Here is an 18,854-nt window from a genome sequence, read left to right as displayed (position 1 = left end):
AAAAATACGTAAAAGGATATCTATATTTTGTTTGTACGTACCTTGTAATGTCCTCATGCTCGTCAGACAATTTTCATTTGACCTCGACCTCATTTCATGGATCAGTGAACAAGGTCAAGTTTTCGTGGTCGAGCCCATATCTCGGATACTATAAGCAATAGGTCTTGTATATTTGGTGTATGGAAGGGTTGTACAGTGTACATGTCCAACTGGTAGGTGTTACCTGGCCTCGACCTCATTCTGATGGTTTAGTGGTCAAAGTTAAGTTTTTGAGATTTTGTATTTTTTTTCGAACACTATATGCAATGGGTTTACCATATTTAGTGTATGGAAGTATTTTATTTGACCTTGACCTCATTTTTATGGTTTATTACTCAGTGTTAATTGGTTTTGTTTTGGTCAGTTTTTTTAACCTATAAGCAATAGGTCAACTAAATGTCTTGTATGGACGGATTGTAAGCTGTATATGTATGTCTGGCAGGTATCATCTGACCTTGACCTCATTTTGGTGGTTCATTGGTTAATGTTTAGTTTTGATGGTTAATTTCGTTTCTTAGATACTTTACGCAATGGGTCAACTATATTGAATGCATATATTGATTGAAAGGTGTACATGTCTGCCTCGCATGGTTCATCTGACCTTGACCTCATTTTCATGTTTCATTGGTCAATCATGAAGGTTTAGTTTCTTGATTAAAGTCTGTTTCTTCGAAACTATAAGTAATAGGTCAACTTTATTAAGTGAAATGAATGATTGTAAGTTGTACATTTATTTCTCGTATGGTTTGTCTGATAGTTATCAAAGATACCAGGATTATGGTTTCGTCTACATAAGACTCATCAGTAACGCTCAGATCAAAGACCTTGACCTCATTTTCTTGGATCATGTTAAGTGTATGTGATAGTTGTAGTAAAGCTTTATTGTTAGTACAACATAATATCAATGGTAAGTAAAGAAGGCGAGACATTTCAGCGTGTGCATTCTTGTAAACTCATGTTTCCTGGAAGCAAATTATATCTGGTCTACAAAGTGTTCCTCACCTTGTTTTATTAATGCCTTGACAATTCCAATGAATAATGCTGAACATTATGATACATGTATATAATTATTAGCTATTTTTATCATAATACATCATTTAAACTACTAGCACAAAAAAGTGTATTTGACTTCGACTTCATGTTGATGTTTGTCCTTTTCTATAAATATTCACTCTGTTTCTTGTCTTCATATCTACCTGAAATATGAAAAAAGATTATAATAATATCTTTTAATCTGGAATTTAAAAAAAAAATATTTGGTGCGGATCAAATTATCAACATGTATTCATGTAGGCATTACCAACAGATCGTCCGAGTTATAGACTGATTATTAATTGGGCGGTGTGGATACACTTCACATAGATGCATGGTTATTATTTGTATATATCAGACGCGCGTTTCGTCTCATCAATTATGATCGAATAAAAAAAAGTCAGAATAAAGAACGAGGTCGAGGACATTGAGGACCAAAAATGCATGTTAAAGTTACAAAATAATTATTCAGAGAGTTTTATAAACAAATCCGGCAGTGCAACCGTTGCGAAATTGTTGACGTGTAGAAAACGTTATTTAATGCCTGTACATTGGATCTTGATTTTACTAAACATTTGAAAGGTACTTTTTCATCTTCATTTCATAAAAAAAAGAAAGAGTTCAGCTATTAAAAAAAAATTATATTTTACTCTGGGTGGCAGCAGCTATCATCTGTTACTTAAACAAAAATTGCTTGACTGAAAGTTACTTTTCAAACTATAATTTATTTTTATAAGACTAATAAGTGAAATATAGAACAAATGAGTCCAATTGGAATAAACGTGAAGACCGCAAATTTACACCATAGTATTTATTTTAAAGTTAAAACATATTATTGTTAAGTTACACCTTATTAGCGTATTGTAAAATGACACCATTTTATGGTAAAGTTACACTATAGTACAGCATAACTAAAGCTTTGCTTGAATACAATGTAATTAATTTTTAAAAGACGTTCAATTGCACTTTTTATAATACTTATATAATATGTTTGTTTTCAATACGAATATTACAGTATTAACATTATATTTTTGCTTAAGGGAATACCTTAACTAAAACAAATTTGGCTTGTTTGATTTTCATTAAATTTAGACAAAATAATAACTGTGAACTGTTTAAAACAAATATAAAAATTTCCCAAAAATTGAACCACACAGTTTACAGGAAAATTTTCACTTAATACAGCAGATTGAAAAAAATTAGTTTGATCGTTGAGAAGTTTAATTTGTTTTTACTCTTTGAATGTGGTTAAAACATTCGTCTGATTCTAAAAGAGTGAACTCCCTTTGATGTTCTGAGCTCCCGTAAGCACCTGATAGTACCATGGTTGTTAATGATGTACTCATCTGAGGAGCCAAAAATTTCTAGAATTAAATAGTTTTTCTTAACCTGATATTTGGGTTTATATGACTGTAAAAAGATAATTGGTGAAGAAAAAATCATATAGTTGTGTACCTCTTTTTTTTTTTGCTATGGCCCTTTGAAAGTACCCAATTATGATGAATTTCACATTTTTCTTCAATGTTTATCCATTTTTTGGCTATTATCGTGAAAAAATTCAGAGTTCCACAATTAAACTTTTTTTCATACTTTCAATAAAGATGAAGTGGACCAATCTGAATAAATTTAACTTAAAAAATCCATATGTAGGTGCTAATATAAGAAAGTTTTGTCATATTATGATGCTTTTTCGTGTCAAATTTACCATGCTGTCAATTTTGTAAATTTGTAATTTTTCTCTGTTTTAAAAACAAAATGCATATTTTTTTCAACTTTTTTGTTTTAAATGATTGAAAAAATACATATCTAAGAAATTCGAAAAGAAAAAAGTCATATGGGATGTTCACCTTTCTGGTAATTTCATTTTCTGTACCTCTCACCCATTTTCATAAAAGTTTGGCAAAAAAGACTGACTTAATTGTTAGAAAAAAAATAGAAAAATTAATTTCTCAAAAACTGTTTGTTGTAAATACATAATTTCTTTACAGAGTTGAGTTTGATTATAACATTTTTAAAATTCATTTATATTTTCCACTTGTATCACATGTTAATTTTTAGAAATAATTCTAGAACGAGATTTCAACGAGACTGAAACGTCAGAAGAATACACCCTTAACATCTTAGGAATATTACTGCTCATTCTTAAGTTTTCAGTGTTGTCCTTGTTGACTTGTTTAGATTTTCTTTTTGTATTGTTTAGGCCGTTAGTTTTCTCTTCTGAATTGTTTTACATTTATTTTTTTGGGGTCTTTTATAGCTGACTATGCTGTATAAGCTTTGCTCATTGATATTAATTTCTGAGTAAGTTGGTCTCTTATGGCGAGTTGTCCATTGGCAATCCAGCCACATCTTTTTTTATAAAATATAAGAGTAAAACTTACTTCCCGTCAATGCCACACTGCGAATATGGTATCTTTCTACCTTTTCCTCCAGTATAAAACACAGCATTGCATCCGCCACAATAATTATTACTTTAAATAGAGAAAAATTAACAAATGTAAAACTGCTGTAAGAAGATAATAACAAAATTTAGAAAAAGTGATCACAATATATTAATAGAAAAGGGAAGATATATTAACATTTACCTTTAATATTGTGATATTAACAGCAATATTAGAAAAAATGTATTTTGATTTAAATAATATAGAGAAAATTACATATTTCCTCTACCTCATATTACACATTCAGAAAACATGGGATTCTTGCAATATTTATAAAATGTTTATTATTACCTTGCTGATATTGTTAGTTTTTATTTTGTTTCACTTATGTCACTTGATAAAATTGTATGACCAATTGCAATAAATATTTGAATTGAATTGTTAATCAGTTACAATTAACTGTGATACGCATAAGTATTATCAAAAACTGATTGAATGTACCTACTACATGACAGTATAAATAAATAAATAAATAGAATAAAAGGTGAAAACCACATTTTGTAAATTAATCTTTATCTGGAGCATTTAACGTTCAAAGTAGATTACTAGAAAGCTAAGAATGTATAAGAACCGAAAACGTTTAAAATCATTATGACCAAAAGGGAAATATTGATTGATTGATTGATTGTTGGTTGCTTAACGTCCAGTGGCAAATATTTCATGCATATTCAGGACGAGAACAAGTTCACAATAAATACAATAGGTAGGTCTTGTCACAATACAGGCCATATAGGATGATGGTCGGAGAAATAAAAAGTATAGCTAAATCCAACAAAAGTAAACTCTGTCTGGGTGAGTTGACTAAAGTAAATCATTGAGTTAATATGCTGTCCTTCTTTGTTGACATTTGCGTCTAAGATATGCTCGAATTATCGTTATGTGTCATTGGACTTTAATAAGCAGCAGGCAATCAATCAACAAACTTATTATCAACAAAGGGACTGGGGAAGCAAAATAAAATATATATGTTCCTTTGACGTGTGTGTTTTTCTCTTTAGCATGACGTACAGTCTCAGACCTGTAACCCGATGCTGTAGTTTAATAAATTTATTTGTAAGTCTCAATCAATTGAAATGTCAAAAAGGAATCTTACCAGCAATAAGCGTTCGGATAGTTCGGGCAGCTTTTTATATCACATCCTTTTGGGTGACATCCTGTGTAATATTCGCTCGGGGAACATGTATATTCGGGGCATTTGAAATCTGAAACGATATGATTTTATCTAATAATGACGAAGATTAAGGTGTTCCGGCTGTGTTGCTAGTAAATTAGAATATAAAATAAAAAACGGGAAAAAATATGGAAGACCACTACAAACCAGGATGAAAATGACACATATGAAAACAAACATGATTAAATCAACATAAAAACAGACTTCCATGCCAAAAAATTAGCGAATGGTTATACATTTGTATATACTTCCTGATTCAGTAAGAGTTCATGCAAGTGTCATATTTGGGTCGTATATAAATAGGCTTCACTTCTTACAGCAAACGCCTTAACAGGTCCAGTTGGCTAATTATGACTTTTATATGCACATTCATTGTGTGTCGTCAATTTCGCAGAACTAGTATATAGTATTGTTAGAAGGCGAGCTAAGCTTATCTGAGTGATATCTGCTTTTATGGTGGGTTGTTATTTCTTTTACCAATTCACAGTTTCCCTTCTGCATTCTACACTCTAACCTTAATCTGTGTTTCTGAAATTTTTATGTGTAACGTAGCTCCGATAGCTTTTTTTAATTTGTTTCTGGTAAAATACAAAACTACAAATCAAAATATAAAAAAGCATTTCAGTGGCAATTACTCCTGAAAGAGTTGTCAATTTTTAAAGTAGTTAGAATCAGACATGTCGATAATTACCTCTATTTTAACATTCGACCCTAAGCTTTATAAAGGAGCAAAATGGTATTAGATGGTGCCGTTTTAAACGGTATGTTAGCGATTGCATTTTTTCGTGCCTAATATGATTTATCAAAAGGTATATGACGACCGATACATTAAGAAGAATTGAACCTGAAACTAAAACCCATATTTGTTATATATTCATTATTGAAATTTATGATAAACCAATATTAGTACAATCTTTATCTTATACACAATCTAAAAAACATCAGATTTAGTGTTTCAAATGTTATCTGTAATAATTAACCTTCGCATCTATCACCAGACCATCTCCGTCTACATTGGCACATGAAAGTATCTGATCCGATTGGAGTGCATGTTCCACCGTGTTTACATGGGTTCGGGTCACAAGGTCCTGGTATATGAACTGAAATGAGATGCCATTGTATACGTAGTAATCAAGATGAACGTAGAAAAAATGAATACAAAAGTTTTCATTTGCGCTGAATGAGACAGCATCACAATGACACAAGTACCCCAAAAGACATATACCGATCTGTTACAGAGCAACGTTGTACTTCTACCACAAATCCAGTTGATTGTTTCAATTTATCCTGATTATTACTATTCAAACCATTTTTTATGCGTTCTGAACTTAAACATAAAACATAAATGATAGGCGAAAGATGTCAGATTCATCAGTCGAATATAACGACACCATTGCTAAAAAACAGACTTCCATGCCAAAAAATTAGCGAATGGTTATATTTACTTTCTGTTTCAGTAAGAGTCCATTCAAGTGTCCTATTTGGGCCGTATATAAAAAGGCTTCACTTCTTACAGCAAACGCTTTTACAGGCCCAGTTAGCTAATTATGACTAGTATGTGCACATTCATTGTGTGTCGTCTATTTCGCAAAACTAGTATATAGTATTGTTAGAAGGCGAGCTAAGCTTATCTAAGTTCTATCTGCTTTTTGGGTGGGTTATTATCTCTTTTACCAATTAACAGTTTCCCTTCTGCATTCTACACTCTAAACTTAATATGTGTTTCTGAAACTGTTATGTGTAACGTAGCTCCGATAGTTTTTTTTTAAATTTGTTTCTGATATAATCCAAAACTACAAATCAAAATATTAAAAAAGCATTTCAGTGGCAATTACTCCTGAAAGAGTTGTCAATTTTTAAAGTAGTTAGAATCAGACATGTCGATAATTACCTCTATTTTAACATTCGACCCTAAGCTTTATAAAGGAGCAAAATGGTATAAGATGGTGCCGTTTTAAACGGTATGTTAGCGATTGCATTTTTTCGTGCCTAATATGATTTATCAAAAGGTATATGACGACCGATACATTAAGAAGAATTGAACCTGAAACTAAAACCCATATTTGTTATATATTCATTATTGAAATTTATGATAAACCAATATTAGTACAATCTTTATCTTATACACAATCTAAAAAACATCAGATTTAGTGTTTCAAATGTTATCTGTAATAATTAACCTTCGCATCTATCACCAGACCATCTCCGTCTACATTGGCACATGAAAGTATCTGATCCGATTGGAGTGCATGTTCCACCGTGTTTACATGGGTTCGGGTCACAAGGTCCTGGTATATGAACTGAAATGAGATGCCATTGTATACGTAGTAATCAAGATGAACGTAGAAAAAATGAATACAAAAGATTTCATTTGCGCTGAATGAGACAGCATCACAATGACACAAGTACCCCAAAAGACATATACCGGTCTGTTACAGATCAACGTTTTACTTCTACCACAAATCCAGTTGACTGTTTCAATTTATCCTGATTAATACTGTTCAAACCATTTTTTTATGTGTTCTGAACATGTTAACCCCGCCTGTCTCAAGTCAGGATCTTCTAGCCTTCTTGTGGTTATTTTAATTTAAGTACACTTATATGTTTTGGAGTTTAGTCTGACGTCCATTTTCACTGAAGTAGTACACATTTGTATCTAGGGGCCAGCTGAGGCTCACCTCCGTGTGCGGGATATTCTCGCTGTGTTGAAGACCCATTGGTAGCCTTCTGCTGTTATCTGCTCTTTGGTTGGGTTGTTGTCCCTTTGACACATTACAATTTTCAATTGTATTCTTACCGTCACATCGGTCTCCTGTCCATTGCGATCCACAATCACACGAAAATGTAGTCGTCCCTGTTTCAGTGCATAGTCCACCGTTGTTGCATGGGTTCGGGTCACAAGGGCTGGGTATATGAACTGAATTGACATACCATACATAATTGCAAACGTAGTAATTAAGATGAACGTAGAAAAAATGAGTAAACAAATTTCATTTGCGCTTAATGAGACAGCAACACAATAACACTTATACCCATAAAGATATATACCGGTCTGTTACAGGGCAATGTCTCTACTTCTACCACAAACCCAGTTAATTGTTTCCATTCATCCGATCCTGATATACTGTTTAAAACAATTGCACCGGTCAAGCTCATGTTAATGCAAACCCGGTTATCTTTAATGCAGTTGACTTTTAAAATAGAGTTACATGTAGATTTACATATTTAACCCCGACTGTCCAAAATCAGGATCTTCTGGCCTTTGTTATTCTTGTTGGTTTGGGTTTTTTTGTTCATTTATATTTTTTTAAGTTTAGTATGACGTCCATTTTCACTGAACTAGTACACATTTGTATCTAAGGGCCAGCTGCGGCTCACCTCCGTGTACGGGATATTCTCGTTGCGTTGAAGACCCGTTGGTAGCCTTCGGCTGTAATCTGCTCTTTGGTCGGGTTGTTGTCTCTTTGACATATTCCCCTGTCCATTCTCAATTTACTCTTACCGTCACATCGGTCTCCGGTCCATTGAGATCCGCAATCACACGAAAATGTAGTAGCCCCCGTTTCCGTGCAAATTCCACCATTGTTGCATGGGTTCGGGTCACAAGGACATGGGATATCATCTATTGGAACATCTATTGGAACATATATTGAAATATGTGTATGATGAGGGTGGTTGTATATATTCTAGGAAAACTTATTATTTAAGTATCGGATAATGATTTAACCAAGCATTACTCTGTTTAGGTATCAAATAATATTTAAATGAAAACACCATATGTATATATTAAACTCAAATAACAGATAATCACGATTTTACTTCGAAATATTCTGTTAGTCTAGTTGTAATAATAATTGATTGTGACCTATAATAGCTTATATCCACACAACTTGAGCTTGGGTAGATAAGTGTCTCATTAACAATCATACCAGATCTGCATAATTTCATATTGATGGTTCATGCTTGTCGATCTGAATATCCATGAAATATATTCAAAATATTTTCCACTCAAAATTAAACAATTAACAATCAATCTACTCTATTAAGTGTCGATTTACATTAAAAGCAACAAACCCGATGGTGTTTTTGTCTTTTTAATTCCAGTATTACAAGCTAACTATCACATTGTATCAGTATCGTCAGATAAATTTTAACAAAAGAGTTATGTATCGTATAAACTAAATATTGCAGTAAATATAACTTTTTGACAGGCTAACATGCAAATGGCGATCAGAGGGAATCTGCGTACAAAAACGTTACCAAACATATTATCATTCTACTACAGCTTGAAATCAAGCTTTCTTTATGATATATTACTTGCAGTTTGTTGTGTACATTTACCTTCACATCTTAGCCCAGTATATCCATACTGACATTCACAGGTGTATGTTGTCTGACTCTTTTTGATACACTTTCCATGATTATAGCATGGGTTGGTATCACAAGGGTTTGTTGAAACATCTACAACAAGAATGTGTCCATAGTACACGGATGCCCCACTTGCACCATAATTTTCAATGTTCAGTGGACCAAGACATTTGGGTCAAAACTTTAATTTGGAAATATCATATCATGGGGAACATGTGTACTAAGTTTCAAGTTGATTGGACTTCAACTTCATCAAAAACTACCTCGACTAAAAACTTTAACCTGAAGCGGGACGAACGGACGCACAGACGGACGAACGAACGAACGAACGGAGGCACACACCAGAAAACATAATGCCCCTCTACTATTGTAAGTTGGGCATAAAAATTAAATCAGAGTATATGTAAATGATTCCCAATGAGACAACACTCCATTAGAGACTAGTGGACATAGAGTAATAAAGGTAACTGTAACGCCTTGAACAAACCATATAAAATAAAAGGAAAAGTAAGCCACACAAAGCAAACAATAGTGAATAAAGTATTGCTGAAATATAAATAATGAAAAATTAATTGGCAGCCAATTTATAAAATAGAGGAAATTGACGTAGAAATTTTAAGAATACAGATTTTACTGACCTGTCCTGACTCAAATTTATCAGATAGTTATGGTATTGTAAACATTTTCAACGTTACTAACACAATTTGTTTTGTATTTGGTCTGTTCATATATTAATGATATAAGTTGTTGACTGTGTATCGTGATACAGACCACTAAGGCATCATTTTATTTGTAAGTACGAAAGTTTCTAAATAAATTACCACAATGTTCTCCAGTGTAACCAAGCATACAAAAGCATTTATAGCCTTCAGAAGTGACGCCGCAAAACCCGTTTACACAAGGGTTTGGGGATTTGCAAGGGTAGTTTTGGTCTACAATAAAACAAAATACACATACAGCCTTCAATGTCAATAAAATCATTACATAACGCTTTATGTTTGTTTCCACATTATTTGAAAAGAGTTCATATGACAACCAGTAGATACCGATATCAATCCACTGGAAATATGAAGTTTTGATCCGTTAAAATTTCTAAATGTGCGTATGAATAGATAATTGATATTGTTGACCACGGGGTAAGTTGGATAATCTACTTTTTTCTGATGATATAAAGGCAAATGCTAAGTGCAATGTTTACAATGAATAATGCTGCAAAGTACATGTGACTTTAATCATGTTGTAATGTATCAAACAGTTTAAAACCAATTTAAATGCATACATATGGAGAGTTGTCTCATTGGCACTCACACCACATCTTCCTATATCTATGTACAGAAATAATGAAATATTTTAAATTTTAAATAGAGTGAATATTATAAATGAACTAACGATAGCAGGTGGAGCCACTATGTCCAGTATCACAGACACAATAATAGTTGTCTCCAATGTCATAACAGGTACCATGGAAACAAGGGTTGGCATCACATGGTTTAGGTTTGGTTAAACCTTTAAAAAACAAAAATTCATATAGTTACAAATGTATGTCAATTATAGAGTGTGTTTTCTCCACCATTCACTAAAAAGACCATAAAAGTGTAGAAGGGTAAAGTCTGCAGTAAAGCTACCATCAGCTGCTCACGTTTTAGAAAAGAAAATAACAGTGTCATATTGGTATATTTTGTTAATTTTCATAATAGACATTAACAAGCTATCAGAAAATTCTACTTAAAACTGAATCATTACTTACCATGAGCAACATAGTAGAACCAAGTACGAACATAATTGCCTTATCCTGACTTCCTGTGCACTGGAGATTTATAAACAAAATTATAAACAAAAAGTCACTGGAGATTTATAAACAAATTATTCGATCTTTATTTTGTTTATGAAGTGAAGTGTAAATAGTTATTTTTCTAGCTCTTTTGAACAGTTTGTTTTTTTCTCTCAATTTTAACAGTCTCTTTTCGACTTACTTGGCTTTGGTCTCATTTGTAAACAAAATTGACAACTTACATTGCTCACAAAACGGCCCTGTATATCCCGACTGGCATTTGCATTGGTAATGAAGATTATCAACAATTTCACAAGTGGCTCCATTTTGGCACAGGTTGTCCGTACATGCGTGTTCAGTATCTACAGTATAAAACGAGAATAGTTTCAATGTTAAAAAAAGTAACGGTAACAAAGTAGTCTATACATAGTTTTGATTTTAGTGAAATTTGGTATGAAGATATGTTTCTATAATTTCATCTAATTGTACTTTTATAAAAGGGGTGGACAGAGGTCAGGGAACATAGAAATCACGAGACGGGAAGAAGGAGTCAATGAGCAGGAACTGGAGGGATAGGGGTAGTAAGAATTGGGATATTCTGAGAATGAGTTTTTACCAATTTTCGTCTAGGAGTAAGGGGGTTAGGAGTTCGGGATGAGGAAAGTTGGAGATGGGGTGAAGGGAAGTGGTTATCGGGAGTGGAGAAGTAATAAAGGAATAAGGGATCCCTTTGTTCATTCCCTCTCTACAAAATGTCTTTATTCTAGATAAGATTAGATATTTACCAATGACAAGCTGCATGCATTCCTTTCCGCAGCCATTTGAGCAGCAAATTTGTCCAGTTGAACAACCAATTGAAGAACATTTATCTTCACAGTCCCCAAGTAGTAGAGTAGTGTCTGGACAGCCAATTACAGCTATAGATAAACAAAAAGTTAAATTATAAAAATACCGAACTCCGAGGAAAATTCAAAACGGGAAGACACATCAAACACATCAAACGAATGGATAACAAATGTCATATTCCTAACTTGGTACAGGCATTTTCTAATTTTAAATAAATTGTGTAAAGTAACATGTATATGCAAGCGGTTTATTTTTGTGAACGTCGAAAACACCGGATTTATAAAGTGCCGAATGTGTCAATGTCAGGTCATCTGTCAAACATCATTTATAATGTTAAGAATTATAAATAACTAATATATCACATTCTACACAAGAAAATTTTTAAATTTCATTAGTTTTTGTAATTGAATTATGGAACAATATTAGAAATGTCATTCAATATGTTGAGCATATGTTTAAAGCTATTTAGTTCTGAACAACTTATGATAAAATGGAATTCATCTTCCACATCCTTATGGCAGTACGAACATATTTATTTTCTAAGGCTGTTTTATTGTATCGAACACGTTCAATAGCTAGCATAGTATTACATATTACTATATAATAATATCTGTATACATATATATATATACCTTCACAATTTTTCCCGTAAGAAAATTCCGTACACGCACAGTAGTATCCAATACCATTTGTGTAACATACTCCCCCGTTTTTACATGGATTTGCATCACAGGGATTAACTGAAATAATGGCATGTGTTAAACAATATGGTTAAAGTTTTAAATGGTCTTTTATTTGGAACACGTTATTCAGTGGTTTTCGTTCGTTGCTGTGTAACATATTTGTTTTTTGTTCAATGTTATGTCCATAAATCATGCCGTTAGTTTTCTCGTTTGAATGGTTTTACATTTGTCATTCCGTTTATAGCTGACTATGCGATATGGACTTTGTTCATTGTTGAAGGCCGCACGGTGATCGTTAGTTATCAATGTGTCAGTTGGTCTCTTGTTCTCTTGTGAAGAGTTGTCTAATTGGAAACCAATCTTATTTTCAAATGTTAAATCAGTCTAGTTTTAACTTTCTAAACATACTCACATTTTTCAGTTATGTAAAAGGCAAACAGATTTGAAATCGGGCGTGTTGCTTGACTTGATTTATAAATGATATAGGAATATAAGTCCTGGAGAAATGGAAATGTGGTCATGCAACATAAAATTAGAAATTGACATGTCTTCGCTACACGTGATTTTGCCTTACAACAATAACGCGTCTGTTTTAAGTAATGAAAACAATGATAACGGAATGTGGTTGCTTCATTCAGCTGATGTGTAATTGACGTATTTATATAAACGATATCTATATCACCTCATCCGGGCACTGTATTCTTACTGTAAGTATACCAGTACTTGCTCTTACTCTAAAATGTCGCATGCACTTTGATTAGGTCGAGCATAAGACCTTTAGACATATAAACAAGCACGTCACCACTGGGCCACTTGGACTGCCAATGATAGTTACAACTTAAATATCTAATGTTTGATTGCAAAGTGTATTATATAAAAAAAAAAAAAAAAAATTTAAAAGAAAATTTTAGATTTACCGTCACAAAATCGTCCACTGTACCCAGCATCACATACACATTGGATTGTGTTTTTATCTAACTTTTTACAACTTCCGTGCTCACATGGATCAGGGTCGCATGGATCATCGCTATTACCAGTCAATATAAACTCTTTGTCTGTAATCAAAGATACGATAATACTAATAGCAATATCTTTCAAACTTCGTTTACTTCCGATTAGAAGATGTGCAGTTATTTTCATTAAATATCTGACATTGAGAATAGCTTCCCTTTAAAGAACAGTTGGCATGCTTTCGAAACTTTTAATGATTCAGTGATCCAGAAAACTCGTCAACCAATCGTCAAACAATGTTCTCAAAATGGATGAATTGGATTATTGTAAACTGCTAATGAAAATAATGTGTTAGATTCATTTAACATTATTCCAGTTCAAACAATTCTTTTATTAAAATAAAACATTTGAAAATCAATAAATCGTAACAGTTGTCTTAGTTTGATTTTCAGTTCTTATTGCATTATCTAATTGCAATGAAATTTTATTTGTAAATGATAATTTCGCTCATGAAGTTTTGGTATCACAACTGCTGACTGGTCTATGGTATTGGTAAGCTAAGAAAACCCCCTTGTTTATAGTACAAAAACATAATAACAAAATGTAAACTTAGTCAAAATCTACAAGTATTTTGACTACATATTTCTACTACGCTTTATCATGAAGTTTTAGTATCACAACTGCTGACAATCTACAAGTATATTGACTTCATATTTCTACTTCGCTCTATCATGCAGTTTTTGGTATCACAACTGCTGACTGGTCTATGGTACATGTATGCTAATAAACCCCCCTTGCTTATAGTACAAAAACATAGTAACAAAATGTAAACTTAGTCAAAATCTACAAGTATTTTGACTACATATTTCTACTACGCTTTATCATGAAGTTTTGGTATCACAACTGCTGACAATCTACAAGTATATTGACTTCATATTTCTACTTCGCTCTATCATGAAGTTTTGGTATCACAACTGCTGACTGGTCTATGGTAAGCTAGGAAAATCCCCTTGCTTGTAGTACAAAAACATAATAACAAAATGTAAACTTAGTCAAAATCTACAAGTACTATTGTTAAAATGCAAATAACGAAACTAATGTAAAGTTCGGGAAGCATTCTTAGTTGATTGACGTTATGAAATCAAGTTTTCCAGTGTATGTATTTTCTGTTTCAAATTTCATTTTAATTAATCGCAATTCACCAATAGTGCACTGAATTTCATATTTACCGTCACATGTTAAACCTCTGTATCCGGTTGCGCATGAACAAACCACGTTATCATCATACAGGTGGATGCATGTTCCTCCATTATTGCATACATTAATCGCACAGGGGTTGTCTAATGAAAAGTTAGATTAATTAAGTTCTTTCTCTATTAAAAATCTTACCAATCTCTTCAGTGCACAGAAAGGATCGTTTTGGTGTAAACATAGAATTGAAGACTATTATACATGTATAATTAACAAAAAATCAAACCTCCAAAGAGACGAACATATTAGAAGAAAATTGAAAATACTAGTATAGAAATATATAAACATTTAATAATGTCATTTTGTAAAGAGAAAATATACTAAGTGAGACAATTATACATCTTCTTATGTTAATACATGTATCTACAAATAAGCGATGCAAATATATGAAGAAATGTCCCAAAAACTATGCAGTTTATGCAATGCTGTGTTAAACAAATATATACACATGGAAAAAAGTATTGCAACACCTTGATTTTTTTAAATTTGAAAAATCAGTCTCTTATTTTGGATGAAATATGATGAAATATTTGTAAAATAATATTGAAACGTAGTTAATGATAACATTGGCTTAAAAACGACCAAAAAATGTATGAAAAAAAAAAGTTTTATCTAACCAAAATTTTTATAACAAAATGAAGTGTTTTTTGTACAAAAAAAAATGCATTTTAAAACTTTCACTGTAGTCGAATTTTACAATGTCAGCCATTTCATAATTAATCTTTAGATGATTGTTCACATCATGGTTGATCGTTATACGCCAAAGAATTAGAACTTTGTGCGCAGCCTCCATTCAAACGGATAACTGCAGCTTAACGTCTTCTGATTTCTGCCATAAGTCGACTAATTTGTTGCTAAGCTAGCAGCAACCATTCTTGACGAAGGTTATTGTTTATTTCATGACTTGTTTGAACTGGGGTGTCCATTCATGCACTTAACGCCCAATAGTGTCCCATATATGCTCGATATGGTTCAAATTCGGGCTACGATTGCGCCAAGGAAGATAAACCGAATTCCATTGAAACAATTGATCTTCCTCCACGACGCTTATTTACAACTTTGGCTAGCTCTGCATTATATTGGATACGGGCATATGTGTGTCTGTTCGTAGGCAAAGGTCCCCGAAATGGTATTATCGCACGATAACCAGTAGCGATGAGCCGATCGCGAACAGTTCTTGTTTAAAGGCTCATGTATGGTCATCATTTTCTTTTTAGGATTGTATTGTTTGCAATGGGTTTCCTTCTGACCAACCTTCATTATGCTTTATTTTCCCTAGCAGATGTTATAGGGGGTCTTCTTGACCTCGGAAGGTCTTTTACATCGTTTCTTGCGTGATTTTTATTCTCCAAACGACTTGTAGTGGAATGGTGATGACCAACAATACGTGCAATTATCACAGCGACATACCTGCTTCCCCCATGCTAGATATCTGCCATCTTGCTGCAGTTAGGAGTTGTGGATGACCAATTACAAGGTGTCAATAACATAAATTTATAAACTTGGTTATTTTAAGTGTTGAAAACAATGAGGATCAAAACATCTGTTTTAGTGTTTACGAGTACAGTAGCTGCATGTGCAGATAAGAACTGGTAGAGTCGATATTTATTGATTAAACTCAGGTGATATTTAAAAAATGTTTAACTAGTTCTATTTCAACAAATTATTTAACCAAAAAATAAAAAGTGTTTTTTTAATTTGAATTTCAATTTGGTGTTGCAATACTTTTTTCCATGTGTATATATAGTTATTTGACCGTTTTAATATCAATAATGTTTGTACTAGCAATATGTCATCATCATTGATCGTTTTTGAAATTTTATCCTTGTATGTATAAAAGTTTAAGCTGACAATTTAAATAACAAAAGGATAAAAATGCTAGTATAGACAATTGGAAACCAAACTGTGCGTCTACAGCAGAAATTATTACTAATTACCAACAAGAAGAAAAACAAAGAACAAAACAAAGTAATGTACAATATAACTAGATCTATACATTGTCTGTAGAATCAGAGAAAATTAAATGCATTCATATACATAAAATACAAAATCATTAGAATATATGAGTGAGTTCATATAAATCAATTACAGTCAAGAAACCTACACATTTTTGTTTAAAAGTGTCCAGGTTTTCACAACATTTTATTTCCTTTGGTATTGAGGATCTATATAATATGCGAAAGATTTCTTCATTGAATTTGTATTCGGTCGTACAACAGCTAAATTATTATTTGCAAATGACCTTAGACTTTACTATGTAGGTTCACAATTGGTCAACAGAGTTCCTTTAAATAATCAGGTGCTTTATCGTTGAGAATTTTATTACCAAGAATAAGTTTATGATATGACATTCTAGATTTGAAATATAAAAAAGAAGATGTGGTATGATTGCAAATGAGACAACTCTCAACAAGAGACCAAAAATGACACAGAAATTAACAACTATAGGTCACCGTACGGCCTTCAAAAATGAGCAAAGCCCATACCGCAGTGTCAGCTATAAAAGGCCCCAAAATGACAATGTAAAGGTCGACTTACCTGTTCCTTCAGCTATTACAAACACAAGCGCACAAAGCATCAGATTCCTATACAGCATCTTAGTAGAAAAACCGAGATGAAGATGGTAAGAACAAACCACCTTTTTATATAACTTTGGAAATGGGCTCACCACGGAAGATAAACGGTGTAAATGGTATGTAAAAGTGTATAACATATATACTACAAAACGCTTCTGTTTCCTTTTTGTTCCCCTCTTTTGAGTATACGTGTTAATGCTTTGAAATGACTTAAATAATTTTAATTTGATGATTATTGCAGTAAAAAACAAAAAAGGAAACACAATTTCAAACACAATATGTGCATAGAAAGGCGTGTCATAAATATTTTAATGCAATATTTAGAATTTCATATTTAATAAATAAATAATTTTCTACCTTGATCAAAGTACATATATAGAAATGTAAAAAAACAGATCAAAGTCCCAAAACAGCCGCTTTGCACAGACTGTTCCTTAATTGAACGGTGAAGTTTTGTAACGATTGACAGACAGACTTATATAGAAAATAGAAAGGATTTGTCATACGTTTGTTATACACTTATCCAGGAATTACTTTTAGCCCGATAATTTACTCTTATAAAAAAAACTCTTATCCTGGAAATTTCATTTTTTTCAAATAAATATACTTACAAGTATTTTTAAATATAAGACGTGTCCTGGACCAATCCAATGAACCATGCAGGGGCCTAATTGATCCGTATTGGTAAATATATGAATGTTTGATTGATTGAATCTCGTCATAGATTTAAATGATTATAATCACATGTCTAGTCTATTATTATTTGATACACCTGGTGTTTCGGTTTAGGCTTTAGGCCAAGACATTCCTCATCAGGTACCCGTAACCCGTATTTTTTAAGTCTAGTTTTAATGATTGTATACATTAGATACTGAATAATATTACTGGGGTACGACACCTGGCGTATTCCTAGATTTTCAAAGTATGGATAACAGTATTAGCTTTGTTTTATTCAATGAATTATCTGAGTTTTGATGATGTAAGCATGTCCTTCAAGCTATTTTGCTTCTTGTAGGCTATAATGGGTGGTCTCTGAAAAAGCTGTTTAGCAGTTTCGTCTTTTTCAATAATGTGCCAGTGCTTTCGTATGGTGTTGCCTAGTTGTTTAACCATGGGATTGTATTTAGTTATGAAGCATAGGGGAATATTTTCCCGTGATTTGTTTCTATATTTTAATGTGCTAGCTCTGCTTCAATCTCCGGCGCAGAGCTCACATCCTTTCCGTACTTACTTCGTATCACTACACTAAATATGTCATTGTATTGTAGTGTACTAAGTATACGGAAAGGAAACGAGCGCTGTACGGAGATTGGCTCTGCTTCTATCGAGTGCTTTAAATATTAAATATCAAAGGATCTATTTCTTGTTTCTTGTATCCTCTTTTTAAGAGTTTACTTTTGAAGAGCAAAATTTGAGAGTCTGAGTCCTCTTTATTATTTCACCAATTATAAAACCAATAAATACAGATGATGGATGAGCCGATGATCTGTTCAGGATATTTTGTTCTTATCGGTTAATAAGAAGGATCAATACGTCAGAAAGAACATTACATGTGTAATTCGTATTGTTTTCAGTGTCGGATCCAGGATCTGTAGAAGACGCAAATCATTCTCCTTTTTATCCACAACAACGATTTATCTTTTTTGTTTTAAAAAGAATAGTCCAAACACAATGTTTGCATCTTTTCACTGGGCAGTATATACGCCATTTTCTAGAATTACGCTC

General features: G+C 32.7%; 1 protein-coding gene across 6 annotated transcripts; it reads right to left on the bottom strand.

Moving 5' to 3' along the window:
• Window positions 1–1,087: 1,087 nt before the first annotated feature.
• On the bottom strand, window positions 1,088–17,234 carry LOC139495927 (adhesive plaque matrix protein 2-like). Of its 6 annotated transcripts, none has more exons than XM_071284337.1 (16): window positions 17,092–17,234; window positions 14,532–14,642; window positions 13,269–13,406; window positions 12,301–12,408; window positions 11,608–11,739; window positions 11,065–11,184; window positions 10,441–10,557; window positions 9,873–9,983; window positions 9,025–9,144; window positions 8,186–8,317; window positions 7,481–7,600; window positions 6,864–6,983; window positions 5,664–5,783; window positions 4,606–4,714; window positions 3,453–3,542; window positions 1,088–1,235 (listed from the first exon to the last, which is right to left on the bottom strand). In XM_071284337.1, exons 1-16 carry the CDS (start codon window positions 17,147–17,149, stop codon window positions 1,232–1,234), a joined length of 1,710 nt encoding a protein of 569 aa, XP_071140438.1. In that variant the 5' UTR covers window positions 17,150–17,234; the 3' UTR covers window positions 1,088–1,231. The 6 variants fall into 6 exon arrangements, with proteins under 6 accessions (XP_071140438.1, XP_071140439.1, XP_071140440.1 ...); XM_071284338.1 differs by having other exon boundaries at window positions 8,186–8,305; window positions 17,092–17,218; XM_071284339.1 differs by lacking the exon at window positions 14,532–14,642.
• Between the last annotated feature and the right edge of the window lie 1,620 nt (window positions 17,235–18,854).

Source organism: Mytilus edulis, chromosome 11 (genome assembly GCF_963676685.1).
Source record: "Mytilus edulis chromosome 11, xbMytEdul2.2, whole genome shotgun sequence".
NCBI lineage: Eukaryota > Metazoa > Mollusca > Bivalvia > Mytilida > Mytilidae > Mytilus > Mytilus edulis.
The sequence above is the reverse complement of the archived record's forward strand: the minus strand, read 5'-3'. Positions and strand labels throughout refer to the sequence as shown.

Coding starts and splice junctions, on each gene's coding strand:
- LOC139495927 (XM_071284337.1), bottom strand. CDS start 17,149: ATGCTGTATAGGAATCTGATGCTTTGTGCGCTTGTGTTTGTAATAGCT. Junction 14,643..17,091: donor TGTAATAGCTGAAGGAACAG/GTAAGTCGACCT, acceptor ACTTTTCATTAG/ACAACCCCTGTGCGATTAAT. Junction 12,409..13,268: donor CAGTGGACGATTTTGTGACG/GTAAATCTAAAA, acceptor CCATTATTTCAG/TTAATCCCTGTGATGCAAAT.